This window comes from Marmota flaviventris, chromosome 1, assembly GCF_047511675.1.
Source record: "Marmota flaviventris isolate mMarFla1 chromosome 1, mMarFla1.hap1, whole genome shotgun sequence".
Classification (NCBI taxonomy): Eukaryota; Metazoa; Chordata; class Mammalia; order Rodentia; family Sciuridae; genus Marmota; species Marmota flaviventris.
Window position 1 is genome coordinate 13572660 of NC_092498.1, and position 13644 is coordinate 13586303.

The window sequence follows — 13644 nt, forward strand, 5'->3', positions numbered from 1 at the left end:
ACAGTGAACTCCACTACTACATATAACGATGATGCACTAATAAAACATAAAGAAAAAAAGAAATTTTAAAGGTTTCAACTGATATAAAGTGTAATTAATTTCACATCTCAGACTAACTTGAAATAAACTAACCACTGACAAGTCTATAAATAACTAGTTGGGTGCTTAGGGTTCAGTAAGTGCTCAGTAAATGTCAGCTGCTATTTGTTACTGCTCTTTCCCCTGTTAATGTGCTCCCAATTGTGCAAAGATGGCTATAGGAGTCTATTATTAACTGAGAAAGCTTTTAGTTACATAAAAAGCATTCCGAGGTACTACCTTCTGAATTGACTCCAACGTACATTAAATCTTAGATCTATGTCATCTAGAATGGATACCATTCCTCAACTGTCTAAACAACTATTCTATTATGCTTTTCATTTCCTACTTTCCTTAGCCCCAAACTGGTGATCAAGACAGCAAAAACCAAATTGGTGATAATATCTGAGTGATGAAACAGTGCCCAAAGGGAAATATGAAACTAGTGTAACAAAGATGGGAGGGGCCAAGGAAAATATAAGTTACCATTGAGGAGTTCAAGGCAAACATCAGGGACCCTGTCTCCCTGAGCTAAGGTGGAGGATCCTATCCCTGGCCTCAGAAACTCTGTAGAAAAGCTAAGTCCTAAAACTAGAGCACCCCTTTCCACAGACAGTTGAACTACTGTTAAGTGGATGGCTTTTCCGAGGAGTAGCAAATAGAGGAAACTGGATCCAGCAATTTAAGGAATGAAGCTGTTTTCCCTTTCCTGAAAGGCCCCAATAGAGGCAGATCCTCCTCCTCCGATCCCCTGGAGCAGAAGGGTTTCCATAGGTCTGCCTGAAGCCATCTTCCTCCCTTGTTTATGCCCAGTACTGCTTTCCAGTCCCACTGAGGGCCTCCAATCCTGACAACATCCACTAAGTCTGTGGACAACTGAGCTGAGGATTCTATACTCTGCCGATCTTCCAGATCTCACAGGAAAAGAACTGGACCATCATGGAACTTATTTTCTATTTGAGTGTCCTTGCTGGTATGTATTTAAGACGTTCTACTCTGCCCTATAAGCCATAGATTAATGTAGGATGGGGTAAGGCAGAGGCAGCATGTGTGAAGGGTGCAGAAGAGTCAAGAAATACTGTCATGAGCAGAATTAGGGTCTAGCCCATCCAAAAGCTCTCAGGACAGACTGAGCACACCCTTCTAGTGCTAAGCTATGGAGTAGGTTGTGGCACAAACCTGCTTGGAGAATCCTCAACAGTGAGCATTCCCCACTTGGTTATTCCAGAACATAAGCTTCATTAATCTCTAGGCAAGTCTCAATATGGTCACAAAGACAGAGAACTCATTTTTTACCTCTATTTCCTCTTTCCCGAAACTTTGAAATGCAAAGGGTGAAAAAGGTAAGAACAAGAGATCTAATAACAGGGGCCTGCCTTCTATGAAGTTTTTCAGATTGGAGAATTTGCTGGTGAGGCATTTCTCAGGTTTTATCACATACTAGCTGTGTGGGATTGGGCAAGTCAATGAATCCATCTGTGCTTCAGTTTTTTCAGTCAAATGGAGGTATCTACCTACATTATAGAGTTGGGAAGATTAAATAAATCCACACACAGACTGACTTCTAGAATTCAACTTATCTTGCCTTTATTAGTAATTCACCCTTTTTCCCTTGGGGTTTCTAATGCCATGATCACACAAAGAAGGGTATAGTGAGGTAGAGGCCCAGGCTTGGGAGGATCAACAGAAGTACTGATAGTAGCCAAGACATTCATTTCTGATATTAAAATGAGTCTTTCTCCCCTTTATAATCTAGGTATTTTTTAAATTACTTATAAAATTATCATATGTTCAAATTAGAAAATTTGGGAATTTTTGAAGTATAAAAAAAAAAAGACATTATCCCACCTCTCAGTCAACACATGCTAATACTTTGAATTTACTCATAGACTTTTTTTTTTGCATTTTGGATGGTTTATTTCTTGTTTGGTGATTTTAGACAATTAAATTATATATGATTTTATTGTTATTTTAAATTAAATGTCATTAATATTTCTTTTTATACATTTAATTTTTAATATATGTGATATTCCACTTGTGCATATGCTTCTTTATTTTTTAAAAAATATTTTTTAGTTATCAATGGACCTTTATTTATTTATTTATTTATGGTGCTGAGGATCAAACCCAGTGCCTCACACATTCCAGGCAAGCGTGCTATCGCTGAGCAACAGCCTCAGCCCCCATATGCTTCTTTATTTTAATGTCCAACATTATCGCATTAGACATTTATGTTTACGATGTTTAGCTATTATAAAAAGTGCTAAAATGAGCTCACACTTATTTATAATATTTATACAAAGTATCTCATTATCTCTTTAAAATGGTCTTGGAGTTGAAATTATTGAGTCACATGTTATGAACAATTTGCAATTCCAGATGTCTATTTCTGAATTGCTTTTTAAGAAGATAAAGTCCATTTGTCATGTAAGCATTAAATGAGTCTTTCTTATTAGTCTTTCTTAAATTTATCAATATTAGCCAAAAAATGATTATTCTGAATGTTAGATATAATGATATGCCATTTTGATTTACAGTTTTTATTTTAAAAATTGTCCAATATATTCACATTTCCTGCCTAGTTCCATTCTTATTTAAAAATCATCCATGTTCCATAACCGGGAAATGATCATCTTATTTTTTCCTAATATTTATAATTAAGAATATTAATTATTTTCTCAGGGACATTTTTCTCTGCTCACTCATCTGTGCAAAAAGAAGATCCTGCTCCCTATTTGGTATACCTCAAGTCTCACTTCAATCCCTGTGTGGGTGTCCTCATCAAAACCAGCTGGGTATTGGCCCCAGCTCATTGCTACTTACCGTGAGTATTGGGCATCCTCATCCCCTGAAACAGGGACTATTATTCTACATCAGTGATTCTCAATAGGAGCAGTTTTCACCCCAGGGCACATTTGGTAGTATCTGAAGATATTTTTGGTTATCAAAATCAGGAAACAAGACAAAGGCATCTAGAAGGGAGAGGCCAGAGCAAGGATACTGCTGAACATCCTACCGTACACAGCAGAGTGCCCCAAAATGTTCAGCCAAAAATTTCATAGTGCCATTGAGAGACCTTGTGCTACATGTTATAATTCTCCAATCTACAATCAGTTTTTGCAATTATTTTACTGGAAATATGAATGCATATTATCAATTAAGGGTCCACTGATGATGCACTCAAATTGGGTAAATTGAGTTTTAAAAGGAAACTAAGCCCTAAGAGATGAAGATATCAGGAAAATACTAATTACAATTCCATGCCCTCAAAATTAATTTTAGAAAAGTGCATTGAGCACCCATATGCCTAAAATGGCAAGGGAAAGAGCATTTTCAAGGAAAGCACAGAGAGACCCCCATATGAAGAGATTCTCTGACAGGAGTGGTAACCACTGTCAAAGGACACAGCCCATCTACAGCAATACTGCAGGAGGGTGCTGGGAGGATATACACGTCGACCTCACCGTTCCTCTTCTTATTGACCAAATCAGACCTAATCAGAAGCCCGCTGATTTAATTCACACATGAATTGAATCCAAAAGTGCTGAACAGGGTAGAATGGGGTTGTTAGTGGGTTTAGTGAAGAAAATAGAAAATATTCAACATTTGCGTCATTCCATTCTCCTATCTCAACCAAGATGGAAATTGCCAATTGGATAGGTAAACACTGGAGAGGATAGAAAATTTTCTTAGATATGCATGATTTTTCTCCCTACTACATTAAGGGACACTACATTAAAACATAGTGGCTAAGGGTTACACTTCTGTCTTTATGATCATGAGAAAATTTCTACTATGTGCCTCTACTACTTCATCTGTAAAATGGGGATAAACATGGGATCCACTGTACAGACTTACTGTTAGATGAGATAATCCAGATAAAGCACCTGGCATATAGTTACATTCAATATTTTAGTGATGATGATGATGATGATGATGATGATTATAGTGATTACTTCTAATCCTTTTTCTCTCCAGAAATCTGAAACTGATGCTGGGAAATTTCAAGAGCAGAATCAGAGACGGGACAGAGCAGACAATTAATCCTATCCAGATTATCCGATACTGGAACCATAGTGACAGCTCTCCACAGGATGACCTCATGCTCATTAAGCTGGCTAAGCCTGCCATCTTAAACCAAAAAGTCCAGCTCCTTCCCCTTGCCACCAGCAATGTCCGGCCAGGAACTGTCTGCTTGCTCTCAGGTTTGGACTGGAGCCGGGAAAACAATGGTGAGTATACCTCCCACAGAAAATTAAGGTCATCAGTTTTCCTTAAAGAGGAACATACATGCCCTCAAAGCTGTGAGAAGAGAGGTGGGGAGATCATGATTCGAGACCCAAACAAGAAGCTACAGGAGTGGTCTAGCAGAAAGTGCCCTGAACAGAGTCTCTCCTCCACTCCCAGGGTATCTAATGCCCCACTGCTGCTTCAGGGTTTTGGCAGCTGGAGTCACCAAGCCATCTGACTCTGCACAGAGGCCACCATTCCTGATTCTCAGAGGCACAATTCACATTAGAGAAGCTACAGCCCGACTACCAACACATGTTCATTTTACATGTGAAGGACACCTCTGAGAACTTGAGTCAGGTCACATCTTATTTCCTCTAAGACTGGACACAGAGCCAAAAGAAAACTCTGCATTTCAAACATTCATGAAGACTACTTTTAAATCCTCAAGATTAACTCTCATACCTGTGCTCAGGGTTCATTTCTTCCCATTTTCTTTCCACAAAAAGACAGTCAGGACTTAAAGAGAGTGAGATAAACAGGATGTTTTCTTTTACCACCTCTTCCCTCAGGCAGACACCCAGACTTAAGGCAGAACTTGGAGGCTCCTGTGATGTCTGATAAAGACTGCAAGAAAACTGAACAAGGAAAGAGCCACCGGAACTCCTTATGTGTTAGATTTGTGAAAGTATTCAACCGAATTTTTGGGGTAATCTTTTCTTTATATTCAACTTTCATTTACTTTTGTGTGTCTACTTAACTAATTAACCACAATACAGCTTTTTTTTTAATTTCTAATTTTTTGAGAATTTGATAAGGCCCCCGCAGAGACATCATTGTTTCTTAATCATGTGCTCTCCTTATAGAGTATATTCATGAAAGAGCACTAAGTAGTACCTCTAGCTCGTAATACATTGCCAGGTGTTCAGAATGGTAAAAACAGGCATCGGTTTTTTTGTTTGTTTGTTTGTTTTTGTTTTTAAATCAAACTTTACAAGTTGAAACTGGTTTCACAAGTTCAAAAAAATGGGATTTGACTCATTTCACACATAATTCTAGAGAGGCTATTCTCAGACTTTCAAGATCACACAGGCTAGTTACAGCAAAGCTAGAAAAAGGACTGAAGCTTTGTGTCCCCCAATTCAGTGCTCTTTTCATGTCCCAGCATGTTGTCTCTCATCAGGGCTCACCTAAGTTGGGAACAAGATGGTATTCCTGTGAAGAAAGGGCGTGATCATATCTCTCTCTCTCTCTCTCTCTCTCTCTCTCTCTCTCTCTCTCTCTCTCTCTCTGATTTCTGATAGGAGGTAGCCGTGGCTACTGTCATCTGCAAAAACAAGCTCCAGGGAATCGAGGTTGGACACTTCATGGGAGGAGATGTTGGAATCTATACTAATGTTTACAAATATGTGTCCTGGATTGAGAAAACCACTAAGGACAGGCACAAATGAGGAGAATTGATAGCCTATTTCTCCCTCCGCATCCCACTGTCTCTGCCATTGACTATACAAGCTTAAGCTAAAATAAAATCTCCAAATAGAAACTTATGGATGCAGCACACCAGTAGCCCATGTGTTCTTATTTGCGCCTCTGCCCACATCCAAAACATTTTAAATAATGGCATTGTACTGGGTTACATTCATCATCTCATAAATGCTCATAACAAATCTTGAGTTACCTTTTATCCTCCTTAACAAATGAGAAAATTGAGGCTAAAACTTTAGCCGTAGCTCATAGATTTCAAAGCCTAGAATAGAAGCCCAAAATGTCAGATTCTAAATTCTGTGCTCTTGGCCTCAACATTATTGGGGAGTCACGGGCATCAAAAGAAATGTTGACTTCTATTTCCCTGCTATCCCTCTTATCATTCAGACTTTAAGCTCTCACATGTGGCTAAGATCCCAGCTTTCCTATGAGTAGCATGTTTCATCTCAGGGCTGCATTGATTTCAGCATGCTACAGAGAGAGAGCCAGTAGAAGAGTGGAAAGTACAAAACAACCCTTTTAGACAGGGTCAACAACTATAAATCAAGTCAAAAAGGAAGACAGGCTGTTCTAGAGTGAGGTAAAGATGTCTTGTAGTTCCAAAAAAGGCATAAACCTGCTCTCTATGATGGGAATAAATAACTTTCAATGCCTTCAATATAAAAAAATCTCAGCTGCCCTGAGAATAAATTCTAAACCCAGTAGAATGGTATCCAAACCTACTCGAGACTTCCCACCCATCCCTTCCCATCACCCCCAAAAAGTCTCAATACATCATCCTCCATTTGACATTGCTTCCTGACACTGCAAAATGCAAATTCAGGTACAAAAGAATTTCAGGGGAAAATGTAAAGAGCCTAGGGCCCTCCATTTATGTTGGCAACCTGGTTAAGACTCAAATATAACAAAGTTAGATCCACTTGAAAACTCCTTGAGCTGAAGTCAAGTCTTCAAGTACAGAACACAAATGCACTGCTGTCACAGACACTAAAAGGATTTTCCTCTTCTCCCATCTGCCTATAATTTAGGCAGAGATAAATCACCCCAATCAATAACCAATAATAATTCTAATTTGTTTTATTTTCCTCAATTTTTGCAACATTATTAAGTACTTATTGGCCAGACACAGGGACCACAGTCACAGGCTGACTCATCAAGACTACACTTTGCCTGACTGTAGGTACGGTTCCACTCAGATCCCTCCCCTCTGCTCCTTTCTCGACACCTGGGTCCTGCATCCAGGTTGTGCTGTGCTCACTCATGGAGAGACAAGCTTCACTAACGTTATCTCACAGATCTCAATCCCAGTCTCCACAAGGGGTTAGAGATTGTATTCTGCCTTGGACAGAGATTAAATAAAAATAAGAATATGCTCTTTAAAAAGAGCCCAGTAGGTCACCAATTTCTCATTTTGTTTGTTTCTTGGATGATCTCATTATGGAGAGCATCACTGTCATACCATCATCTGGACACTGGAAAGAAACACTGGAATCCAAGTGTCATGACAAAATCTGCTTTGTTAATGAACTTAAAAATCAGGAAGACCTTAGATGATGGAAAGATCTCCAATATTCATGGATAGGCAGAATTAATATTGTCAAAATGGCCATATTACAAAAAGCACTCTACAGATTTAATGCAATTTGTATTAAAATTCCAATTTTATTCTTCTAAGCAATAGAAAAAGCAGTCATGAAATTCATTTGGAAAAATAAGAGGCCCAGAATAGCCAAAACAATCCTTACTGTGGAAAGTGAAACAGGGGCATCATAATACCAGACCTTAAATTATACCACAGAACTACCAAACAAAAATAGTATGGTATCGGTACCAAAACAGACATGAAGACTAATGGAACAGAAGACACAGAGACAAACCCACATAAATACAGTTATCTCTTAAACAAAGGCATCATAAACATACATTGGAGAAAAGATAGCCTCTTCAACAAATGGTGCTGGTACTTCAGGTAATGACAAAATTGATAAATTGGTAGCTGTTTGTCAACAGATGTCTCCATATGATTGTGTACAAGCTTCAATTCTTTACATCATCAAAATGCTTCTAGTTTACATAAAAAATTTAATATTACCAGAGAACAAGCTCGTCAAATTATAAGTCACTGCCCTAAGTGTGTTATTAACACTCCATCTCTGCCATTAGGTGTAAATCCCCATAGATTAAAACCAAATCAAATATGGCAAATGGATGTAACTCATATTCCTCAATTTGGTAAGCAATGTTATGTACATGTAATAGTTGATACACATTCCAGATTCATTTTTGCCACAGCACGTACAAAGGAAACTCAACATTTCTCATTGCCTAGCAGCCTTTGCTGTGTTAGGATGCCCTTTACAGATTAAAACAGATAATGCACCAGCTTATGTAAGCTCTTCTTTTCAACAATTTTTCCAAGAGTTTCAAATTGACCATAAAACAGGAATTCCTTATAACCCCCAAGATCAAGCCATTGTGGAATGAGCTCATTTATCTATTAAGCTGCAATTACAAAAATTAAAAGGGTTTATGACTCCCAAAATAGCCTCAATCGTGCCTTGTTTGTTCTAACTTTTTAAAATTGTGACACAGTACACACTGCAGCTGAGAGACATATGTCTTCCACAGCAACAGGCCCTTTAGGCAGAGTTTTGTGGAAAGACAGACTGGTCAATGGAAAGGCCCAGATCCAGTGATTATGTGGGGCAGAGGTCATGCTTGTATTTTTCCAGAAGGTGCTTTCCATCCTATCTGGGTGCCTGAATGTGCAATCAGTAGGAGATAGAGCCAAGATTCAAAATCGACCCGGAGAAGAAGCCTCCACTCAAAAGGAAGAGATATCGAAGAAGAATAAAGAAGACATAGTATAAGACCCAGCTGAAAAGCTGATCTCATGGGAAGACATGAAAAAGCTGACAACACACGCTTTGTGAATGATTCGACTCCTAGGAAAAAATAAAGTCCCATTGATGATGGTAGCTACAGTGATTGCCCTGATGAGCTGTCAGGTAAAAGGGAGTCGAGCAGAGACACTTACTGGACATATTTCCCAGATCCACTCCTGGTACACCCAGCTGTGTGGACTGGAGAATCTATTCCAGTGTTTACTAATGACTCATTCATGACGGGAGGATTTACAGATATTCATATTACTCCCAATCCTGTGACTAAATTTAATTATTCTGGCTACAGTGCCCAATTACCTTTGTCTTGGTCCCACGATAAACATGCTGGCTGTCTCAGAGTATCATTTGAGGAAAAGACAACAATTGGGAGACCTAAACTGATTAATTGTTGAGAGCCACAGCCGAAGGGGCCCCAGCAAACTTCCAGCTGCCAGCAAACTTCCAGCTGCCGGCTGATGATTGGCTCACAGTGGCCCCAGCAACATCTAGCTGATTGGCTCCTCTGCAGTGATGCTCATTGGGCTGTTTCCCTGCCCTTTCAGACCATGGAGCTGCTCATTGGGGGACTTTTTTGGCTCTGCCCACATGACCCAGCCAATCGGCCTCAAGAGCAGGAGGATTGTGGGAGGTGGGGAGAAGCTTGTGTGGGAGAGAGAGGCTTGTGGAAAACAGGTGGTGGCAGTTGAGGCTCTGAGGGTTTTTCCTGAGAGGCTGTTTTGTTTGGCGTGTGTGGTTCTAAAAATAAAATTAGTTTCTTTTGACAAGTGGCTCCTGATTGTGCCCAGCCAGACTGCGGCAATTAATCATACTATTTATGGAGACTTAAAACCTTATACTAGATCAGTGATCAAAATGGGACTTTCCCATAACAAACCAATCATTTCTGCAAAATCTCCATGAATACCTCGTTGTCCTAATAGTTCTACAATTGAGATTGGCATCTTTCCTAGATAGATAGATTGTATAAATACCTTTCCAGTACAACATAAGGTGTCTAAAGATAGCGGGTGTATTTTAGTGTAAATTGATAAAAGACAATTACGAAAAAGTTCTGCTATGACACCTGCAGGATTTGTTAGTAATATTTTGACCTACAGTGAAGGTGGTATTCAAAAAGATGTTTGGTGCTTAATTGCTGCCTCAGAATTCTTACATTTTAGAGACAAGCCTTTACCAGAATTTGTTGGCAAGAGCTATAAGGAAGGATCTTGCTATGGCTTACGAGCCTGTGTCCAATCTCCTTATGTTTTAATCGTTGGAAATGTAAAAGTTAAATGGATAGATGACAGATATGTTGTAACATGTAACAAATGTAACCTAACCAATTGTATTACTAGATTTAATAGAGGAAAAGGAGTGCTGGTACATCATCAGCCCTCTTTTGTTTTATTGCCTGCTAATATTTCAGAGCCATGGAATGCTGATGCTGGTTTTCAAGTCTTACAGCAAATCCATACCCATCTAGCGAGACCTAGATGTGCCATTGGAATTATAACTGTGGGAGTTATGGCCTTGGTTTTTTTCATTGCATCCACAGTCACAGCTTCGATAACTTTATCTCAAAATATTCAACATGCAAAATTTCTTAATAATTTAGCCCAAAATACTTCCAAGGCTCTGCACAATCAAGTAAATATTGATGAAAGGATTGAGACTAAGATAAATGCCTTAGAGGCAACTGTTATAAATATAGGTAATGAACTTTCGGCTTTAAAGTTTAAAGAAAGGCTTAAATGCCATGCAAGATATAAATATGTGTATGTTACAGCTGCCAAGTACAATGCTTCTCTCTGGGATTGGGAGAAGGTGAAAAACCATTTGTTGAGTATTAGGCAAAATAATAATAATAGCTTGGATCTTTTGGAACTCCATCATCATATCCAAGATATTCAAAATAATAGAGCTGATTTTTTGGATCCTTCTTCTTTAGCTAATCAAATATTAAAGGAATTAAATGGATTTAACCCTGGAAACATTCTTAAACATTCTTAAACATTCGGCCTGGTACATTATTGCATTGTTCTCTTTGCTGTTAATTCTTTTTTGTGTTGTAGGGTTAGGGTTAGGGTTAGGATGGTGAGTTCTTCAGAGCGAGAGTGCAGAGATTCCAGAGAGTAAATCATCACCTGCTTTTTAAAAGAAAAAAGGGGAATACGTGGGAGGCCATCCTCGCACGTGATTTGAGTTACCTCCCTGGCTGGGTGAGAGGCACTTAGGCACAGCTGTGTCAGAGCTTTCCCCATCCTTTTCCAGGTCCAAGGGCTTGTCTGTGTGGAGGTGTGTCTGGACACTACCCCAAACACCCAATCGTCACCCCTGACCTTGGGATGCTGCCCCCCTTAATCTTCATTGGATGGGATTTTCCCCAGAATTTGTTGTTCCCCAATAAAAGTTCACTCCTTGGCATGTTCTCTCTCTCTCGCTAGACTCTTCAGTAAACCTCACTACCACAATAGGTGGCTGGAGGCTGGAGCTAGGAGGAGCCATCCTGGAGCTGGTTTAAAGGTAATTAGAGTCTTGACTCTCTAATTCAAAACTCCCTAGCATTTACTCACGAATCGAACCTTCTTTCATGAAGCCAAACTCGTGGGCTAAACCCTAGTTACTCAGGATGTTGAGATGGGAAGATGACTTGAGTCCAGGAATTTGAGACCAGCCTAGGTAAGATCGCAAGACCCTATCTCAAACACACACACACACACACACACACACACTTACATGTGTGTGTGTTAGAGGTTCTTGAAGCCATATGTATATACATACACACATGAGGTACACATATATGTGGATCATATATGTGTATTATACATATGTATATATCTTTATAAATATATATATGTGTGTATATACATATATAGATATGATATATATATATATATATATATATATATATATATATATATATATATATATATATTTCTTTAAGGATGAGGAATTAGCTCAATGGTAGAGCAGTTGCCCATAAGCACAAGGCCCTGGGTTCAATTCCCAGCACTAAAAAAAGAACCCTTTTGAAAAAGAACATTTATCTTCTTCAAAATCATATATTTATCTGGCATTTCTACTATATTTTCTTAATATTTCAATTATTCCTTGCCAGTGCAAATATTTAAGATTTTTCCCCAAAACTCTAAAATTTGCAACATGATAAACCTGAAGGCATCATGTTAAGTGAAATAATCCAGGCCCAGAAAGACAAAAATTATATGTTCTCAAAAATATATGTTCTTACATGTTAAATCTAAACCAATTGAACTCATAGAAGAAAAGAGGAGTATGGTAGTTTCCAGAAGCTGGGGTTTGGGGTAAATGAGGAATTGTTAATCAAAGAGCAAAAAGTTATAGTACAACAGGAGGAATAAATGATAACTAGTTAAGGTGATGTATTTGTAAAAGGCATAATTAAGAGATGTTTTTACAAAAGGCATAATTACTACATCAAAATATATACATATATTTCAAAATCATTGCCAAATTGTCCCCTGGAATATTATATCAAGTAACACATCCATCTTCAGTGCATGAGAGTGTCCTTCTCCATAAAATCTTGATAAAACTCTTACCTTTTTTAATCTTTGCTAACTGGATAAACACAAAAATGAGTATTACAAAAAGCCACGCCTAGTGAGAAATTTGTTTTTAAAAAAACTGTGCTTATAAACCATTTATATCACTATAAATAGTTAATTAGTTAATTAGCTTGGTTCAATCATTCCATACTTACATGTATCATAGCATCACTGAGTAATCCATAATTATATATAATTATAATCTGTTAAAAAATAAAGTCATTTATTCTAATGAATAATATGATAATATTAAGGGTAAATATTTATAGTGAATACTATATACCAGGCAATCTTCTAAGCCATTTATATGTATTAGTTCATTTAATCCTCATGACAGACCTATGTGGTATATTCAGGCCTTCCTATATAGAGTGATATCTGTGTTCTTATAAAATGTCAAATTCTGCAAAATCATGCACTAAAAAATAAAAGTTTATGAAGAAGATAAAATTGGAGAAAACTATTGAAAATTTTGCCACAAGAGTGCTCTGAAATAAAAACAGTCCTAATAATACTATAGAAAACTATCTCTTGCTAGCCTTTGCAACCAGCATTAGTCAATCAATCATTCATTCACTTTAAACTGATGCTTCTTTCAAAGTACAGATTTTTTGAGGGCAATAATCTCTAGAAATCAACTTCACTGCAATTAAAAATCTGCATCAGAATATAATCACATCTATCAATACCTTTTTTCAAAGCACAAGGGAAAGTTTCATAGGTGTTTTATTTACAGTCCATTGTGATGAGCCTCCATGGGCTGTGTGTGGACTATGTTGCACATAGTAGCCTCCTGAGGGGATACGTCTGGCACTGGGAACTCCCTGGGGCTCACCCCACAGGGACTAATACCTGATGCAGATGAACTTCCTCCTCAAGCTCTGCCTAAGATCTCACACAGCACCTGAGATTGGTGTGTCCTCCCAAGATGTCAATCAACCTGTTGACTGCAAGACATCACAAAGCAAGACTCTGCCTTTGAAACCTTACCCCTGCATTTGATGTACCCCCTTAAATAAACCACCAGAGTCATTTTGCTTTTGTCTAGTTCAAGAACCCATGTGGCCTAGATCTATCAGGGGCTTCGCTTTTGTAAATATGTTTCTGAGGTGGAGCAGACTCTGATCCATATTCTGAGTTTTCTAATCAATACCAGGGTGTTATGGTAAGACAGTACAAATATGGTACATTTCCCAAATTTGTTTTCACTTTGCTTTCCCTGAAATCAGCAAAAGTTCTTCAGGGTCTTGAGTTAGGGTCTAGGGTTGGGAATGGAGACTTCCATTATTTTCCAGAAGTGTCTAAAAATCATAAATTCACACTCAATCCTAAAATAGGAGCTTAAGATTGTGAAGTCTGGGTTTGTACAAGATAGA

The 13644-nt window shown here is 38.3% G+C and overlaps 1 protein-coding gene across 1 annotated transcript; it reads left to right on the top strand.

Moving 5' to 3' along the window:
- The first annotated feature begins 1017 nt into the window (after positions 1 to 1017).
- Prss37 (serine protease 37) lies at positions 1018 to 5782 on the top strand. Its single transcript, XM_027952221.2, has 5 exons — positions 1018 to 1051; positions 2761 to 2902; positions 4057 to 4310; positions 4881 to 5017; positions 5613 to 5782. Exons 1-5 carry the CDS (start codon positions 1018 to 1020, stop codon positions 5757 to 5759), a joined length of 714 nt encoding a protein of 237 aa, XP_027808022.2. The 3' UTR covers positions 5760 to 5782.
- The last annotated feature ends 7862 nt before the right edge of the window (positions 5783 to 13644 follow it).

Bases quoted from the DNA above. Each gene is read 5' to 3' on its own strand.
- Prss37 (XM_027952221.2), top strand. From the start codon at position 1,018: ATGGAACTTATTTTCTATTTGAGTGTCCTTGCTG. The intron at 4,311-4,880 runs GTGAGTATACCT...CTCTTCCCTCAG, and splicing joins CTGGAGCCGGGAAAACAATG to GCAGACACCCAGACTTAAGG. The intron at 5,018-5,612 runs GTAATCTTTTCT...GATTTCTGATAG, and splicing joins TATTCAACCGAATTTTTGGG to GAGGTAGCCGTGGCTACTGT.